We start from the raw sequence: 20,427 nt of genomic DNA on the forward strand, positions 1-20,427 counted from the left end.
CCTGGCCTTGAATGAAAACCAAACTGGCCCAATAAGCAAAATGATATGAATACACATCTTCAGAAAGAAGAAGACATGGAGGGTGTTTGTTTTTGCTTTTGCATCTAGCAACTGCTCTGTTTGTGGTTTGAGCAGGAAGTTCTAGGAGGAGCAGGCCTACATGGTGGCTGGCTGTTGCTTGAGTCACTCCAGTTTGGTAATGCTTTGTACTACAAAAAGTAATTTGTTATCTCTCCATGAGAACCCTGTGACAGGATTGCATATCACAGAAGGCTGGGAATGAAATTTAAACACTGCCAGGTTGTATGGAGTATTGGACCCCATGTCATTGTAGCTTCTAGGGGAAGGGGATGGCTCATTGAGAGATGCAGTCAGAGAGTGGAAGGGTATTGGGTGGGAAGGTGAATTGTATTCAGTATTAATCTCAGACTGAGGCTAAAAGGTTTCTGCTGGAAAGATTGTAGGAGATTAAGTGAAGACTGATAATAAAATTTATATTCCTACCTTATAGGCTGAGCTCTCCCAGTGAGAGGAAGTGGGAGGTGACCAAGGAGGGCAAGGGGAGAGATGGATGACATGAGCCTGCACTGCAAACCACTTCTATTTACCCACAGCCTACTTCATTACAGAGAAGCTGTGCTGGCCAGCAGGGAGAGTGGTTGCAAAGTTTCAAGACAGGTTCCCTGGGCTGTACTGAGGCAAGATGGGAAGCCACTGAGTTACTATCAGGATTACTCTATTCTTAGCATCCCAGCATGTGTTCAGCCCCCACATACCACTATCTAAATATAGTCCCTACTGAAGGACAGATGCTGCCAAGTTGCATCTGACCCTCTCCTCTCTTGCATTCTGTTCCTGAAAGCTAGGCTGAATTCCCCAAGACACGTCAACAATCAGCATGTCCTTTTGTCTGCCTAGGGCTGTACAAGGAAAACTGTACTGTACTGTTAAAGCCTGATCTCCGCCCTGGCCTTCCTGGCCTCTCCTAGCACTGACCTTCCTTTCAACACCTCTTCTTATTCCTTTCCTCCTCAATTGTTGCCTTACTCTTTTCTTTTTTTTTTCTTTCTGTCTCAGCTGCCTCTGTCCTTTGTCTGATTGAGCATGATCAATGGGAGGAAGCAGGCAAAGTAATGAAAGGAAACATGTTTGTATGTGCATGTACCTAGTACTGCAGACACCCAAACCTCTCTGACAAGAGCTCTTTTGTCACTACATGTCTCCTGCTGAGAGGGCAGGGAGATGGACAATTTTCTGAGTATGTGTTCCAGTTTTTCACACTGATTTATATTTCCAGTAGCATAAATCCATAAGACTGAAACTGGGATTTCCTAAACCCATCTGAAATCTAAACAGGACATACCTTGACATGAATATGCCATGGGAGAGTGTGTCTACTGAGGCATGGAGTGGAAAGTCTAACAGTCAGTTACAAGAGGCTCACAGAGTTTGTGGGGCTCCTCACACAAAAGGACAGGTCAATCCTCACCAGAATGTGCTAGAAGGTTGGACAGTGCAATCCCCCAGGGCCAGGTCTGGGACCAACCCTTACCACTTGTCAGAGTCTGTCAGTGCTGCTTCTCATTTGCACAAGAAAGCTCTTCAGGTATGTGTTACAGCAAGCAGACAGGTTTTCTCTTTGAAATACCACTTTTTCCAACTTTTCCCACCTCTTCAGATCAGCTGTTGGGTGACACCTTCCAAGCTTTCTGCAGCTTAAGCAGAAGCTCCCTGTTAGTGATACTTCATGTGGCTCACTGGGTGCCCAGGAGAGGGCATCTTTTGGACATGGGGAACAAGTGGCTGATCCTGAGGGCAGCCTGACCTTCAGGATGGGCAGAGAGCCTGGCTTTTGGACTGGGCAGCCACCCTGGCCTGGGGCCCCAAAGGCTCAGTGCTGCCCTCGCTGTACTCAAGATGAGCAGGTTATGGGTTGTCATTAAAGTCTCTACAGCACAGAACTGGCAGTCATGTAAAAACTGGCAGACTTGTGTTGGTCTCTGTCCAGAGGCTCTGCAGCCTCCAGTACACTGCACCCTGCTGTCATGACTGTGGATTAAGTCCTGTCCTGTCCTTCTTTCTCTGCACAATCCTCTTCTGTGTTTAACCCCTTTGCCTTCCTCCCTGGCAAATGCAGTGGGGTAGGGGTTTGGTGTAAAAATGAAGCTGTGGATAGTTCATTTCCCTCTGATCCCAGGAGCAAATTCATAAGCTTCCAAGGAGGGTTTATAAATCTGTGGAAGACTGAGCCAGACACATGCTACTTTCAGACTCTATAGGTCTTTTCCTGCACTAGAAGAGACCTGGTCCTGTTTTCCCAGAAAGGAATGGAGACATGGAAAAGTCCCTCCTGGATTGTAGAGCACTGAAATACCAATAGTCGCTTTATTGCATATGCTTTCTGTCAGTCCAGTAAGATTTGAGCACAGACCAAGCCAGACCCAGCATCCTTACTAACCATGAGAGAAATGCATTGCTTGCTCATGATTATCAGCCCACGTGGCCTGCTTGAGTCCCATCAGTCTTCTCTGGTGTAGAGGTCACTGAAACAGCATCAGGCAGTGTTGGGAGCACAGCCTGATCCTTCCTTCCTGGGAACCCCAAACAGTTGCCTGCAAAGACTTGCAGTACTGAGGGACTAAAGAATTGCAGGAAATTTGCTGTTGCTGTTCTGGATGGTCACCAGCCTACATCCTTGGTTCCAGTGAGCAGGGGGGAATACCATGGCATGTGAGGAATGCTCTGACACCTGCTGACAGCCTTTAACCCCCAATCCCCTCACTTTACAACTGGGAGAGATACTCAGTAAGTATGTTCCTATCCAGTGCTAAGCACCAAGTACTTGGCTATGGAGCAGCAGTTGGCCTTTTAGGAAATACTGGGAAACCTTCCTTTTAACCTCTTTTCAACTTCCTAACTCTTTTAATTAGCTGCTGTGTCAGTAGGCAGCACTGGTGTCTTCTTTACCTTCTCAGTTAACAGCTGCATCTGGATGAAGTATCAGGAGGCAGCATTTATACTGTAACAGTGGCTCTTCAGCAGTGGTTCATTACAGACCTACACATGCTCATTCCAGGCTTATATTAACAAGGAGGGAGATAAAGGACTAAAATGACAGAGGCTGATGGATGTGGCAGCTGGGATGAGCCAGTCCCTATTTTAAGCATGCAGGCAGGATTTGGGATCAAGTTGGAAAGGCTACAGAGTGATAAAGTACCAGTGAACACAAAAACAACTTGAAGCATAGCCCTCCTCTTTCCATCTTCTTCCCCAACACCTCTCAGTCCTGCTGACAGGCTGACCTGGGAGGAGTGTTGCTCTTGTCTGCCCAACACAGGGCAGCAGGGTCAAGCCCAAGGCACTCACACACCCCATAGGTGCAGGGAGCCTGGGCCACTAAGACCAGCCAGTCAGGCCATGGGACTTCCTTAGGGCTCCAGCTCTCTCCTCTCCTGCTCCCCTGCTGCTCATGCAAGAACAATGACAGGGCAGCAATCCTACCATATTTTCTTTCCTGAAGCTGCCATGAGAGTGTGGGCAAAGTAGCTTTATGATGTTATAGATGAGTCTGGTGCCTCAAGCAGCAAGGCTGTGAGATATGGACAAAGGTGCCCTGTTGAGTATTAGTGACACAGCCCGTTCACTGCACCCTTTTTTAAACAGCTCTGCGCTGATTTGTCTTTCACTTAACTGCAAGATCTGAAGAAATATTGTAGAAGAATATACAAATAGAGTGTAATAGTACCTTGTTCCTGACTTGCTCTGACCCAGTGATTTTACATAGCTATTCTTCTATGTGAAAAATGAGTACATTATGGGTGCCAAGCTGTCCTACAAGACTATCCCCATTGCTTGCCTATATGGGAGAGGTCAGTGGTTTTTGGCTGAGGGGGCATTTGGATATGCTTTCTTGCTTGCCCTAGCAGAAAGGCTAGGCTGAGTTGGTTAGAAGTTTAACTGATGGATGATGGAATGAAAGGGAGAGTAAACACTTGGTGCAAGATAGCCATGAGAGGACAGATCTAGGAGCTTGCCTGGAGCCAGTGACTCTGACTCCCTTCTCAGATAAAGCAATGCATATCTTGCACAACTCCTGTTAAGGCTAAAGATTTATTCCAAGTTTACACTTGTGTAACAGGACACCATATAGCCTGATGCAGATGTCCAGAAATACACTGACCAAAGCCATTGGAGCAGGAATGCTTAACTCCAGAATATGCCTCAGAACTGCCACCTCTTTCCAGTGTCAGCTTCCCTGAGGATGGTACTTGCAGAGGCTCTGCATGAGTCAGGGATCATACCAAGGAAGTACAGTAGAGGCATGCAGAAGGACACATGGACATTTGCAGGCATAGTCTGTTCCTTCTCTGAAACACAGACTCCCTAACCAACTTAGGAGACAAGGAACAAGAGGAGAAGAGCATGTAGGAACAAGAGGAGCATGTAGATATTCTTGAGTCTTTCATCTGCACTAATGAACTTGAACTTGGTTGGTGATCAGGTCAGGCTCTGCAGAGTGATTCTTAGAATTAACAGGGATACAGAGACCAAAAGGCATAACCAGGGCTCATCCAACTCCCCTCTGTCAGCACAGTAAGTCTTAGGGCTTATTTTATTCTCTGAGAAATGGAGCAATAGAAGAGCCAGCAACTGCACTAAATAGCTGCTGTTCTTCCCTTCATCCTTATCCTCTCTCCTGCTTTTTCAGATTCGAAAGAGAAGCAAAGCATGCCGTGGAGGCCTGTGGGAAAATGATGTTCTAGTATCTATCAATGGGAAGTCATGTGCTGGCCTGTCCCATGCTAATGCCATGCAGATCATCGATTCCTCCAATGGCATGCTCAACATCCGTGTGAAAAGGTAACCTGCTCCCAAGTGCCAGTGCTGTGACAGTGCAGGCAGTAGGGTGGTTTCATCCAGTACACCAGCTGTCCATATCCAGCAGAAACAAGGCAGGCAGGAAGCCTTTGGTTTCACCATACTGCAAGGTGTACTAGGAGGACTTACCCATGTCCTAACCTGGCTAACATGTTGACATGTCAATGTTTTGCCCTGTGTTACAGTGGGCTGTTGTAGTCCAACAGTCTGCATACTGACTCCCACAAAGATGAGAGATGTGTGGCTAGGTCCCTTCTTCATGGAAAGAAATATCTGTGCCAGTCTCTAGTTCAGGGGAATACTGGAGATCAGGCTCAAATTTATAGACAAAAAATGCTCCTTGTCCTCCCTGTGCTAAGTTAACCCAGTGCATCAGTGCATGCTGGATGCAGCCCAAGCTATAAATGAGTAATCCTATAAAGGTGAAGGCAGCAAAGCTGTGTGAGGTCCTAGCTAGTCCACACTACTGCCTAAACAGAAGTCACCCTCAGAAAATCAGGCCCTGGTGAAGGGGACTGGGAGATGTGATCTTCTACAGCCCTGAAAAGACAGAGAGAGCACTGTGAGCAGTGGGAAGGGACAGCCACGCTGGTTGCTGTCATCTGTAAAGCAGGAGCAGAGGTGGGCAGTGCTCAGAGAAGGAAAGCCTGAGCATGGAGGATCTTCCCCTTGGTTTCAGAAAAAGCGCCGGTGCCTTCTGATGTGCTCATTTTATGCCCTAACTGCGAGTAAGTGGGATGGGTAAGTTCTATACAAGGCGTCCAGAATAGCTCCTGGTCCCTTGCCAGGGCCTTACCTCACCCCATTGGAGTCTATCTGCAGCAAACAGGTGCCTGGGCAAATTTTAATCGGTCAAGATCAGCACACTTTGAACTAACAAAGTGACAAAGGCAGGCTTCTTGCATCCCTCTGGATGGAGCCAACACTGAATTGTTTGGAAATAATGATATCAGATGGCTTCATTTGGAGTAGTGGAGAAATCATCAAATGTTGCTTTCTTGATCACATGTCTATTCCTACTTCATCTTTACATTCCCAGAGAAAACACCAATTATTCCTGTTCAGAAAGGAGAGGTAGCTGGATGACTCTGGGGTGTGTGTATTTCAGAAAAAGAGGAAGGGAGAGACATTGACCTGACAGTACAGAACATGATAAACTGGCTTACAAGCAGTTATGCTTCTCAGTTACCTGATCAAGTGTTTAATGAAGAGGAGGGACTGTTCTGTTTTGCTTCTGGAATGTTGCCGTTGCTCCCCAGTGAGATTTCATAATGGCAAATAGTATTAAAAAAATAAACTGCCAGAGAAATTCTCCCACCCTTAGCTTCCACAAAAGTTTGCATTTGACATAAATAAAAATTTTTCACAGTTTAGAATTGGGATCCAAGTCATGAGTTGCACAGCTTTACAGAGGCAATGCTGTCTACCTGGCTTCATGGTATGCATGTTCAGAAGGCAAATACTTAGGACTACTTTAGAGCTCTTATAAGCCCTGGTGAGTCTGACAAGAGAAGGAACAAATTCCCAGCTCCATCTGTGTAGGCTGGAGTCAAACTGCTGTGGAAATCCAGACTCACTCTTGAGGAGAGGGAAGATAGAATGGGCTCTTTTTCTGTCAGCTCAGCCAATTCTCCTTCCCCTTGGAAGCCAGCAGCAGGGTTAACTGCCTCAGTCTGTCTGGCACCTACTCCAGCCATCCCTCCAGATGTCTTAGAGGCTTGAAATTGCTATGTCTAAACCAAAGGCAAATGCCACCATGGATTGGGCTGGCCAGCATGACTGCATATGGTTGTCAAAACCCAGGTACTGATAGCTTGTGAAGCAGCCCCACAGTGAGCAGGCTAAATATTAGAGTGGTTTCCTCCTACCAGATACCATAGTCCTATCCCCAAAAAGTGCTTGGGCCTTTATATCCTATGTATTTGCTATTTACTCCCACATAGAGGTCAGAGCAAACAAATAGCACTGACTTCTTGAGAGCCCAGTCTGAACTAAAGCAGTTTGGGGGTGCCAGGATCTGCAGATCTGACACAGTCTCAGCTGCAGGAGCAGCTGGAGTGCAGTGTGATAGCTGAGCACCAGCCGTTCTCTGCTGACAAGCTGCAGGCTGAAGGGTAGGTCTCACTGTCCTGGGGAATGCTTGCTATGCAGGAATTCAGCTCTCCAGGAGAAATGCCTGGGGAGCTGATTAAGCTTAGTAGATTTTTTATGGTTTTAGGGCATTCTGATTTTTGAATGTTTAACACCTGGTTTCCATAGAACCGTGAGGTGGAAAATGAGAATGAGAGCACATAGCTGATGTCAGGGATAAGTCTGTCCTTGGCATCTACACTTCAGGTATCTGTACCATCCAAAAAACACCTGTAACACTGTCCTATAACACCTGTATGTCCCAGTCCATAGCCCTCTCTCACTCCAGGGTTTCCTTCCAGTTTAGCTGCACAAACCAAACCTCACTCACCACTTTTCCTTCTCCCCACAGGATAGTTGGTGGGGACCAGACTGGCCCGTGGCTCCAGCGCTCCCCTTCTCCGGGGCAGCGAGTGCTCTCTCCACCATCCGTGCCCAGCCCCTCAGCACGGTTACTCAGCTCTGAAGCAGCAGGAGCCCCAGCCACCACTCAGCCCTCGCAGCCATGGAGGTCACAGAGGAACCTGGAGAGCCTCACGTCCCCACCGGACAGCGAGGCCTACTATGGCGAGACAGACAGCGACGCTGACAACGTGGCGCAGGAGAAGCAGCGCCGCGCTCGCAGGAAGAGCCCGCGCTCCCCGCCGGACAGCACCACGGGCAGGGCGGACGCGCCTCAGGACGAGGTGTCCCTGTCTGAGCAGAGCGGCTACGAGAGCATGCCCGAGGCTGCGGCGCAGGGGGGAGCAGAGCCGGCCAGCTCCAGCGGGGTGGCCAAGAGGGAGATTGTCTGCCTGCCTGGTAGTCGCACGGACACGCCGTTCTCAGACAGCGAGGGACAGCTGCGTACACCGTCAGCAGAGGGGCGGGAGCCTTCTCCAGAGGCGATGCTCCTGCCCCACTCCACCAAGGCGATCCGAGCGGAACGCCACCTCATCCCCATGGTGGGGCCGGTGGAACACCCGATTGATGAAGACCTAACCACCACTTATACAGAGAAAGCCAAGCAGGCCAGTAAGTCCCCTAAACTGCCATTCACCCATTCCTTTTCCTTGTGCTGGATGCTCCTGATTCCTGCAAACGCCAGGTGGGTTAGCTCCTCTAGCTTACATAGGAGTCAAATCAGCCCTGCAGAGACCAGGGCTTCCTGCTGCAGCTTTGGCCCTGGGGTATTCCTCACCCAAGGCATCCTAAGAAATAGATAAGGTAAAGAGTCTGCGGGCAGGGATCTGGGAGCCGTTCAACCAGATGTGCTCTAGTACCTCTATGTGCTGGAAAAAGGATGGATGCCATCAGTTTCTTCAACACTTTGGGCTGAAAAGACTCAGGTGACATGATGGTGTCAGGAAATAACTTGGAGGTTAAATTTCCCTGGCTTTCCAGAGATCTTACGGCAACTCAGTTTGCTCCTTAGCTGCCTGTGTGTTAAGCACAGAACACTCATTTCAAGAGGCTCCCAAGGAGCCTTCTGTTCACTTCAGCTCTCCATGGACACAGAGGCCTACAGTATTACACAATTAAGGATGATGAAAGATAATTTGTAGACAGCAGAGCTGCAAAAGAGTCTTGTCAGAAACTGATTTATTTCTCTCACCCTGTCCAGCTCAGGGAGGGACTCTTCTACATCAGCTCTCCCTGTAGGCACTTGCTCCAGCAAGGATGCTCATGTCTGGCTGGCAGCAGCTGATGAGTTCAGGTAGAATTTATAATTTTTTAGGTGTTGGCAGTGCAGGGTTGCCAGCAAGGACAGGCAGGAGTCAGTAAATTAGCTCTTGAAACAGTTCCTTGTAGTGCCATCCCTGATAGTCAGCACCTTTCCATGTGGAATAAAATACTGAAAAATGTAGTGTAGTATATGGGTGATGGACCTGAAGTGACCTTGATTGTGAATATCTTTCCTGATTTCTGCTACACATAGAGTATTTCAAGCACAAATATGAGGGCAGAACAAAGTGTTATCTGATTTCACAGTTGTGATCTATCTAGTTGTATTAAAAATAAGGTAAGCATAAATTTATCTTCATATATGTACCTCAGTGTACTATAACTCATTACATTTCTGTGAACCTGGAAATAAAGTTTTTAAAAAGTGACGTTAAAAAAGTGGCAGAATGGAAAACAGAGACACAGAAAAGTTACTAGACTGAATCAGAAAGAAAACATGTGGATTCTAACTTCTGATCCTCTGCTTCAAATGCTAGACATTTTACCCAGGACAGATAATACTGCAAGGCAATTATTAAACCTCTATTTTATCTTTGGGCTAAATATTCTTTTATCTGTTCTGCCTAAGGACTCCTGTAGAAGTAACTTTCAAACCTAGGTGCTTCCTTCAGACAGGGCACTGTCCTACTGCTCTTTCCAGTGTTATGAGGGGAGGTTCAGTTGGGTCCCTTATGTCTTGCTCTGCTGGGCACTGCACCTGACCTGATGCCTTGTTCTACTTCTTCCTAGTCTTTAGCTCTTGTTTTCCTTAGGACAGGAAAGAAATAAGCAATTTCAGCCTCCCTAAAGATGAAGCTATTTTTCCCCCTGTGAATGATGTCTAAGCATGAGGTGAATGTTGAGAAAGGCATGTTCAGCTGCTCCCTGCCACCCGATAGTCCTAGCAGTACAAGAGCAATCACTTTACATCAATACTTATTTCCATGGACTGCATCAGTACAGAGGGATCCCAGAAAAACTATGTATTTAATTCAGAGCATTTCTGATGGCAAGATAATATCCCATGGCAGGAGATGATGCAACAGTATTGCCAGCTGGAGTTAGGGTTCCCAGAAGCACTGCAGACTGAGGTAATATTTTATTCTCCTATCACTCCTTCACCCTCTTTTTGGTTTATGTTTGGCCAGGGGTGTCCTTCTGTAGGAGTTACTCTGCCAGGGATGGTAACTCACAGGATGTTTTCTTGTGTTAGGGATCTTACCAGTAAATGAGAAGGCAAAATTCTACTGATCATGCTGGAGCACAGCAGCCATTAAACCAGAAGTCCAGTTCAGCAGCCAGTGACTGTGAGGGAAGCAAGCAAGTAAGGAGGAGGGATGGAAGGTGTTCATTATGTGGTAAGCAGAGCCAAAGAACACCTATACCTGGAATAAATACAGGTATAAACACAGCTGGAGGATGGGGGATTGCTGAGCTGCACTGGCTCCATGGGAGGCTGCTTGGACTGGCATGGGAGGACATGGTAGAGCATCTCTTGCCAGAAAGGTGTAGCCTTGGTAAGGATGTCTGGGCTATCATTGCTCCAGCTCCTACAGCTGTCCTAGGCTCCCATGGAGACAGCAGCATTTAAAGTTCCTCTGTCTTTCCTTAGCAATATCCACAGCACAGTAGGGACACTGTGTCCCTACTCTGGGACACAGACACTCCTGGGTTTTGCTAAACAGGAATGTGAAATAATTGTTTAAAAGTCAGGCAGGGTTTTAAAACCTGAGTTAGCTCCAGGAAGTGACTTGGACTATCAGTTGTGAGAGCCTAAGTATCGATATATAGGCAGGAAACATTTAAGAGCCATTGCGAATACCTATGCAGATGGCTGCCTTTTGAATCATATTTAAATACATTCCCAGTGCATCTGCTAATACACCCTCCTTGCCTTGCCACAGCCTTCTTCAGCTCCCACCACTGCACCATAAGAATGTGAAAAACTGTTTTGTTAGGACTGACGCCCAGGTGGTTCCTTATTCTTTCTTCCTAGAATGTACTACTTTCTCATGTCTGCTCTGAGGTGTACTTCAATTTGGGGGTATTTCTCTTGTCCTTTGTTTTAATTCTTTCTAACTTTTCACTGTCATTTTTAAGCTCCAGAAACCGTCTCCTTTTCCCACTTCTCCCTGCACCTCAAGCAAACAGAATTGAGGGTACATTATTTCTAGATGAGTATTTAGAAACATCAAACCCCTATATAAATAACTGAAATCCCAGAAAAAGAACAGAGATACATTATAATTCTTTTGCATATCACCAAGAGTAGCAACTGACATTCTTCACTGCTCTGTTGCCCTGCAAGGATCTCAGTAACACTGCTACTGCTGTCAGCTCTTGGGTTTTCTGTAGCTTTGTTCTTTACTTCCTATCTCTAGACAGAAAATACAAATTAAAAAATCTACATCAGTTTCAGGGGGAAAGTGGGAGCTTGTGGCAGGGAGAATCAGATTATAGTTGTCACAAGTAATTGCAGGTGAGGTTTTTTTGGTTTCTCACAGGCTCTGCAGTGTCCTTCTCTTCGCACCCCACCTTTGGAGGCTTGAGATCCATCTGTAGCCAGGGTTGTTTCTTCTCAGCCGCTTGTGGTCTCTGGGGTGCACTGTATTTTCAGCCCCATTGTAAATCATCTCACAGGACAAAAGGCTCAGCCTTTTCCACAACTGGAAATAGGACAGACATACCAGGACAGCAGTCTATTCCTAACTTGCTATCACACTGTGTCAGTGAAAGAAGTGCTTCAAAATATCTTAATTTAAACTTATCTGCTGAACTATTTTTAGTTCCTAGGATTCAAGAGCCTCTCCATGTATGGTAGAGGAAGGGAGGGAAAACTGGGTGGGGAAATTTCCTCTTCTGCTTTATATGGGCCTGGCTGCCTGTGCAGAGTCATCAAAGTTACTACATTCCATATCAGAAAAGGAAATCCTTCTTGTTTAAAGCGGATGTACAGCAGCATCACTTGAAAAGATAGGTTGCTTATAAATAAGTGGCCTATTCATTGGCAGGTCATGGAGATTACCTCTTCTAAGAGTGACTGCAGTCACATTTCTCTGCAGAGAGGGTGAGTGCAGCGAGCCATCTCTCAACCTGTTACAACTGGTATAGGCCACAGGGGCTGTGAACAAGATGAAGTGTCTGAATGGCAGTTTGAAGTTATTGCACCACATTTTCTATTTGGCTTTCAGCTCTGACAGTTGTAACTCTAATGATCACAGTTATGTGACTGTTAGACTAACTCACTGGTTTTGTTATTCACTGCAGTCTAGGAGACCAATAGGTTTAGGATAGTAGCCTACTACTACTACATCCTACATGCCTTAAAGTAAAATAGAAAAGTATTCTGCTTAGACCAGGAGATTAAAATTAATTCCTGAACTATTGATCTTACAGAAGTCTGTTCCTAGCAGAGTGAAGCCATGCTGAATCACCCTTGGCCCTTGCCACTCAATGAGCAGCCAGCTATTCAGGAAACAAGGACAACAGCTTCCATGGTTGAACCACAGATGGAGAGACTGATCTCATTTCAGCATGCATGAAACTGGAAGTTGCTTCCTCTTGGGAAATCCGTTTCCATACACTGCAGTAGCAGTCTAGTTGTATGTGTTTGTTTAAGAAACCCCACTTAATAACTGTCATTCATGTGTGAATTCTCTGCCACTTGGAAGGCATTTATTAAAGACTACAGAGAGATAAACACCAGGCATCTAGAGCACTCGTTCTCCATTTCTCCACCTTTAGGGTTGAGTATGACATTTGTTCTTATTCCTTCAGTTTATGTCCTTCTGTGGAAAGCAGAGGTACTATTTTCAGGCTGATATATTAATGGGGCAGAACCCAGATTATAAACTACTGTTGTCTGTCTTAGCTAGGGTGGATGACTTTTTCATTCTTTCTTGAGTCATCCCATAATTGTCACAAGTAATTTGCCATCTTCCTCAGGTATTCTTACTGGAGACCTCCAGGACCATTCCCTCAGGCATCACTCTTGTCCAGCATTTCAGTGAGGATGTTGTGGGTTGCAACACTGGAAGTAAAGCTGATAGAGCTCTGCTCTGCTCTACCTTTGCACCTCACTGCAATCCTGCTGCCCCAGAGCCTGACAGAGACACAAATTTAGCTGAACATGTGTTAGCTCAAGATAAATCTAGCTGCAGATAATATTCTCTGGGAGGGGAAAGATCTTTAGCATTTGAAGATGTATGGAGGAAAACTATGTGATCCCTGAAATGAAAAGGTGTATACTCTCATTTGTCCTGGTACTTCTACTGTATGAGATATCATTTGAAGCACCTTTTTTTAAACAATCAGTTACTCAGACATTACTTCTATGTTATTATTGTCAGCACAGGGACTCTGACTCTGGGTCACAGTTCCTCAGACATGATCAGAGGTCATTCATCATCCTGCTGCTCGTGAAGCAGTGTCAGAGTTTGCTTCCAAGCTGACATTTCCATGGTCCTTGCAGAGCCCCAGTTAGTGATTTTTCAGACTGTGTTGTCTCATGTGTTAACATAGCCTGGCCTTGCACATGCATGTCTACTCTGACTTAGGATGTGTGAGGCTGATGGGGAACAATGGCATTAAATCAAAATTTTGCCAATAGCTCAGATCACAAAGATGATTAGAGCAATAATCACACTGAAACAGCTACACATATAACCCCACAGACTGTCTTAATCAAGCTGGTAGTTTTAGATTCCAGGGTTTTGACATATTAGTTGAAAGAATTTGTAATGCAAAACAGACAACAGGAATCCTTTCCCCATCCAGTTGTTTCCATCAGTTCTGAAAGTGATATGGGACAAGGTTTCTGACAAGATAGGGACAAGTCTGCTCAGGGATAACACTGAAATGTTTTTGAGACAAAGTGATATTGATGGATGAGGGAGAGGCATAAAAGGGTGAGGCATAAAAGGACTTTGACAAGCATTACTCAAGAGAAGTGAGAGAAAATTATAGTTAGGAAGGAGAAAACTGTCAACCTCACCAATACCTGGCTAATTGTTCTTCAGTTTCACTTAAACCCATCATAGGATGGGACATCAGTTTGCTGGGAAATGTGTAAAGCTTTACTGTCATCAATATTTACCACTTACATTAACTAAGAATCTCACTCTTTGCAGAAAGAAACAGGAGCAGAAACGGGGGCAAGTAGATTCAGCTTATCTTGATACACTGACTATACTGAAAGGACAAGGCTCAGTCAGTTTCTCTGTAGAGGTCAAATGTAAGGAGTTAACGAAACTTGTATCAGAATGGTCCTCAGTCCTTGCCAAGTACTTTGGAATAATGAGAAGAATATACCCTTCTAGCCGACATAGGCTGTGACAATAAGAAAAAAAACAATTATTTAGCTTCAATTAGGCGCGTGAAGTGATTTTTTGGTGCATTTTTGCAGAAAACAAAATGAAAAGTAAAATCAACATGGACTAACAAAAAGTAGAAAGAGTCTTTGACCTGCTCAGTAAGATAGGACTTCATGGCTGAAGGAATAACATGAACACAGTATATACTGGCTTCTATAAGATACTTGATACAGTTCCACATGACTTTTCCAATGAGAGAAATATGGATGAGATAGGACTACCATAAGGTGACCACACAATTGGCTAAGAATAGAACAGAAAACATCACTATTAATGGCTCATGATGTCAGATGAGCTAACTGGCTAAGTTGGTAGTAGTGTTTCACTGGCCTTCTGAATCCAACAGGACTACCTCTATATTTTCACCCACAGAGCTTTAAACACTAACGTCAATCAAAGGTCCTCTCCAACTCAATGACTTATATGACTGGCAAGGAGACAGATGATAAAAAATCCCAACCCTCTTCTCTTCTGTCAGTGGATCTTATCCTCTGGCTGCACCTAGACGGAACAAGCAGCATGTACTGTGGGGCACACCACAGCCCCCAAACTGCTGTTATTCAGATCTGGAACCTAGCTGAGACACCTTGCAGCTTCTCTCTGGTTTTTCTTCCCAGAGAAACCCAGGTGTGTGGGAGACACAGGGGAGGGAGGGGGGTTACCTGGACTGAGGAGCTCAAAAGTGTTCCCAGGTACACCACTATTGTCTTCCTATCTGCTTTTTTCAGATGCTAATCCCTGCTAGTGAAGCTTTGTAAATGTGGCTTGTTTCCCTTGGGTGTTGTACCTAGCAAGCAGTAACAGGAAATGGCAATAATACCATTTTCAATGGGTGTCACGGGGATTCAGTGGAGATTGCTGTGTATTAATTGGCAGATGACATAACACATGGAAGATATACAGTTGTCTCATGAAAGGCTAGAATTTTTAATGTGGCAGGAGCTTGAATAGTTGCAGAAAATGACTAAAATCAACTGGTTAATGAGACTATATGGCAAGTGGATTAATCAAGTCCACATAGTGAGATGGTGAGCATATACTTGTCAGTATTACTGGAGTAGATGTTGGATAGACTGAAAGACAAAAGATGTGATCAATCAGTGGTATCCTGCTGTCAGACATCAATTTTGTAAGCAGTAGACTTAGCAGATCCTGGCATTCTTTTAATTTATGTTTTGTATTTGAGAACTCATTCTCTCATGTCTAGTAAATGCAAATCTGTCTGATGTCTGTCTCTCACATTCAAAATGAGAAAGCTTTTGTGTGTGTGTGTGTGTGTGTTCTTCAGTTTTTGATGCCAAATTAAGACTGCACTCAGGCTTCTTGCTTCCTATGGTGGGGTCTCTCCTCTGCTGAGCCTCCTATTTCCATGTAAACTTGTAGGAGCATTGTGTCTTTGTGACTTCAGACTCTTAAAATTAGCAAATGGACTCAAACACTATTAGCATGAAATGGATAAGATCAAAAGACGTGCAGCATTGACTGCATAAACCTCTCAAAGGAAATTGGGCTAAAACTGCAAAAGACAGATTCACTAGTGCATTAAGCAGGTGCTATCCTGGCAAAAGAAAGTTCTCCTTTGGGAGAGGGCTATGTAGGGAATATCCAGGGCCCAGGTGTGAGCTGTCAGCACAGAAAAACTGGCCATGTGTGCTACCCTTTGCACTTTTGCACTTACTTTTCCATCCAGCTCAGAAAGAAGGGCAAACTGTCACCGAGCTGAGAGATTTTTTGAATGAAAAGGCTATTCAAGTCTCCAGCAGGATACCATGAGACTAAGATATTGCAGCCATGTACAGTGATGTCTCTAAATCCTCTCCGCCTAACAGAGCTCTCCAATAGCAGTATGGCTAAAAATGCTCAAAGATCTACAAAATGAATGGGCTGTTAACTTACCTTTCCCTGGGCTGTTAACTTACCTTCAGAAAAGCCTGTTTCTTTCTGTTTTTCCAAAACCAGTATTTTGCAGTGGGGCAGTGTCTCACTGGCACATTTAAAATCACTAGCCATTTAAGAAGAAACACTGGTTTGACAAGTATTTTAACTATTTAACTTCAGATACACGCTAAAGTGTTGCAGACTTGAGTAGGACTGTAGCATTTGTCTGTAGCATCCTAAATTGGAGCTGAAGCCATATCTGTGTTTTATATTATGCACAGGTTATATGATGGAAGTGTGAAAATATCCAAGAATGACAAATATTTCCTATCCCAAGAGTTTTAGCTTTACTTTGAGGGAAAATATATACTCCTCTGCTTAACTGTTTGCAATTTAAATACGGATCAAAGCTTGAAAGGTTGAAACTTTCAAGGGAAATACTTAGAAGGTCAATATAACCCATCCAAATCTTATTTTGAAAGGACTTCAGGTATGTAAAGTATGAGATGTCTGTAGCCTCTAATGACTTACTGAGATATTTGCAACATTAGCCATGGAAAAATGACTTTGTCTAACATAAATAGCTGGAAGAACAAAATTCGAGGTGACCCCATATGAAAAAAGCAATTGACAAGTAGTATTTCATCACAGAGGAACAGGCTCTTTATCTCTAGAAGCAGCAGAGTACCTTATTTTCTATAGTAATGGCTTTTCTAGAATTCGGTCTTCATAATAAAATTTACTGGTTTTTGTTTCCTAGAGAACATGAACAGTATCTGACCTCATGTAAGCCTGCTTGTTCAGTAGCTTGCCTGGGCATTAAAATGCTTTCTTTTAATAAGGTCTGATCTTGGAAAGATTTGTACTTTTTATACTTCTCTTTACTGTAATTAGGTAACAAAAATAATTTCAGTGAAACTTAAGAGGAAAGCTTCCATAGGTTTTGCTTAATAGAAATTTTTCCTTTTTGTGGATTTTTTTCCAACAGAATTCAGTGTGTACATGACATAAGTGCTTCAGAAGTTAACAAAAGGTTTTCTATAGAAATTATTCACTACACCAACAGAATTTATAAGAGTTTTATAACCCTTCCTTTTACTCTTTTATCTATTCCATATGAATGTTCTTACAAGAGACTGAGCTGTATTTTCATTTCAGTGATATGTATCAATATTAAAAGGTTTCCCCAAAGACACATATATATATACATATATCCCTATATATGTAAATATTCATCAAAGAGGAGACTGAACCACTTTCATGGCTCTTGCTCTAAGAGCCTCTGTACGACACATGACAGGTCTCTCTACAGCAGTGTTGCCTTGTGGGAGTTGTCTTGGTGTGCAGTGATGGCTGCTGGATTTCAGCATGTATGGTCAGACCTTCATTTTCCCAGTCTCTCTAACACTGGAGATTGTCTGCCAAGGCTACAGAATTGCTAAGGCTGGGGCTGCTGGAAGGGAGAGTCATGGGAGGGTGTCCCTTGGGCACGGCTCTGGGATTGTCTCACAGGAGCTATTGCTGGAGTACAGAAAGGAGTGGTAAGACAGGACCTAGATGAAGTGTGAAGAGATGCTGAGCAGACCACAACTGCAGAGATCTACAGACTTCCCAGCACCATCTATTCCCTTCCTTTCCATCCACCACAGTCCTCACTATCATCATGTCATCTTTCAACACCTCTCAGTCTCCTGTGCTGGAGCTCTGAATGGTGCTGCCAAAACACCACTCCCTGGTTTCCAAACACTCTGTCACCCTCCCTGGGCACAACCATGCTTTCAGTGTAGGTAGCAGCCTCTGCTGTTTTAATTCAGCTAAACAGCTTGACTGCACACATCCAGAATCCCAATGCTCCTCTGTTAAATGTTCCTCAGTTGTGTACACAACAGAAATCTGAATTGTGGACAGGTTCTCCTCAGACATGGAAGAAAATTGATATACACAGGAAAGCCCCTGCTCTCTTTTCTTCCTCTTTACCTGGAGCTGAGTGCTCTCTGAGAGTTTCAAGCAAGGGAACTTATTTTTCTCCTGTGCAGGTTTCTTCTGCCTCTCCATGTTGGACATGCACACTGTGTTAGTTTTATCTCTCTGAAGGGCTTTTTGGCACAGAAATGCTGGACATTGAGGCATTGGTAACACTAACTTGAAGCCTGCACCTTTCTAACCTGAAGCTTACACCATAGAAGCTGTGATAATATAGAGTATATTTTGTTATTTTAAAATAAAAAATAGGAGTTTCTCCTTACAGGGAGTACAGGGAGGGGGAAAGAATAAGTTTAAGTGCCAGGTGACAATGTCCATCACACTGCTCAGTGATGAAGCTATGAGGACAAAAATAGACAAAGTGACCTCATGGCTTTCAGCAGCAAAGCCTACGAGACAAAAGAGAGGCTTTAAAAGGCCTGTGGACTGATAGCAAAGAGCTTGGACATCTCAGAGTTTTGGTTCTGCTCCAGAAGAGCTTTGCTTTGCTCGTCTCTCATTGCCTCTCTTTCTGTTTATGGGGAGTTGTGAATTAAACGGGCTTTGTGACATGCCCAGTTCTCCAGGTCTGGACTCTACTTTCTCAAGCTTGGATCAGCCTTATGCAGGTACAAATCTTTTTTCTCTTTTTTTTTCTTTTTCTTTTTCTTTTTCTTTTTCTTTTTCTTTTTCTTTTTCTTTTTCTTTTTCTTTTTCTTTTTCTTTTTCTTTTCTTTTCTCTCTTCTCTTCTCTTCTCTTCTCTTCTCTTCTCTTCTCTTCTCTTCTCTTCTCTTCTCTTCTCTTCTCTTCTCTTCTCTTCTCTTCTCTTCTCTTCTCTTCTCTTCTCTTCTCTTCTCTTCTCTTCTCTTCTCTTCTCTTCTCTTCTCTTCTCTTCTCTTCTCTTCTCTTCTCTTCTCTTCTCTTCTTCCTTTCTTCTTTCCTTTCCTCTACTTTTTTTAGTCTACTCTCCTTACCTCATTCTTTTGCCTATTCTGATTTCATTCTTGCTCTTTACCTTCTACAAGTCATCTTAGGGAGATTTCTCTTCCTGTTTTTTCTTAAACTGTTGTGGAAGATTGTAGCTTGAATAGCATGACCATTTTTCTGTTGGGAGGACTGGTGTAATTAGTTGTGTGCTTTAGCCTTTGATGAGGAGAATGGTAGGAAGAAGAAAAGAGGGAGGTAAGAAGCAGGTCCCAGAGGACCCTATTTGCCAGCTCCTTCAGAGCACAGGACAGTTCAGAGCAACTTTCTAGGGAAGTTGTACATGAATCCTAATGCTGAGCTAGGACTACAGGCTGGTGGAGTTAAAGACCATCTTTTGTTACATTTTCTCTGACAGTATTTGCTAGCCCAGAGTTTAGAGTTGGCATTTCCACGGTAGTCTGCTGTCAGAAAGAGCTGTGCAGACATCACTTTGAATGGTATTGCTCCCTATCTGGTAACTCCTGATGCTAGAAATCCTCCTGTGAGTCACTCAGGCCAGAGTTTACATATTCTGCACTTGACTAAGACTCTGTGGTGCTGCTCTTTCTCCTTGTAAATTTAGAAGCAAAATACCACCAGGTAAGGTAGAGCTTTTAGTAAGGTTGTCTGTAGCAACTTCCCTTATTTTCTCCATTGTCAACAACCCCTAGAGACACAGGCTGCAGATTTGTAAATGAAGTGGGCAGACCTTCAGGGACTGTCGTTTGTTTCTACAATGGAGAGCAGGTCTTTGAGGGCAAATCTGTGACTGCCCTGGAGAACACTAAATCTACACAAAAACCTGGACACTACCTCAGTCTTGGTTCAGCAAGGTGGAGTTATTCTGTAAGGAAAGTTTTGCAAAGAGCCTTCACTTTGCAAATGCGAGTACAAATAATTAGCCATTTCAGTGTTGCTTTTCCCGTTTCTAGTTCTGGGTGTAAAGGAGAGGAACGGACTGTGCATCCACATGAAGTGATCTCAAACCACAGAATTCCCCTTGCTGAAGTCCCAAAGCAGCAGCATGTGCTATGGAATGGCTGCAAACTTTGAGAGCTTCCTGGAAGGATAACTGCTTTGCAAATCATCACTTCATTTTCAGCATGGGGTGGGAAAGGGAAGCTCTTTCTGCTGTGGTTACACTGATGCAGTATGGAATGATGACACCACAATTGTGTAGACTAGAAAGGTTTTGGGAGAATGCAGCCCTCAGGAAAACTAGTAAACTTCTTAACTAAGCTCCCTGTCCCTCACTGCAGGTTACCCTGACATTAACAGGTTCATGTTGAATGAATGCTTTGTGATAAAATGATCAGAAGTGAGATCCTGAGAGGACTGAGCAGCTTCCATCATCTCTTGAACTAACATCATCCCTCAGTACTGCCTTGCAGCTCTCCTCTCCTCTCCTCTCCTCTCCTCTCCTCTCCTCTCCTCTCCTCTCCTCTCCTCTCTCTCCTCTCCTCCTCTCCTCTCCTCTCCCTCTCCTCTCCTCTCCTCTCCTCTCCTCTCCTCTCCTCTCCTCTCCTCTCCTCTCCT

General features: G+C 44.4%; 1 protein-coding gene across 1 annotated transcript in view; it reads left to right on the plus strand.

Annotated features, from left to right (window-relative positions):
• SYNPO2L (synaptopodin 2 like) overlaps nucleotides 1-20,427 on the plus strand; it is a 34,944-nt gene that overhangs the window by 6,846 nt on the left and 7,671 nt on the right. Inside the window, exons 2-3 of the mRNA XM_030951636.1 lie at nucleotides 4,709-4,860; nucleotides 7,361-8,022. Of these exons, the coding sequence (XP_030807496.1) occupies nucleotides 4,709-4,860; nucleotides 7,361-8,022 (814 nt within the window). The remainder of the gene's footprint in view (nucleotides 1-4,708; nucleotides 4,861-7,360; nucleotides 8,023-20,427) is intronic.

Source organism: Camarhynchus parvulus, chromosome 6 (genome assembly GCF_901933205.1).
Source record: "Camarhynchus parvulus chromosome 6, STF_HiC, whole genome shotgun sequence".
Lineage (NCBI taxonomy): Eukaryota > Metazoa > Chordata > Aves > Passeriformes > Thraupidae > Camarhynchus > Camarhynchus parvulus.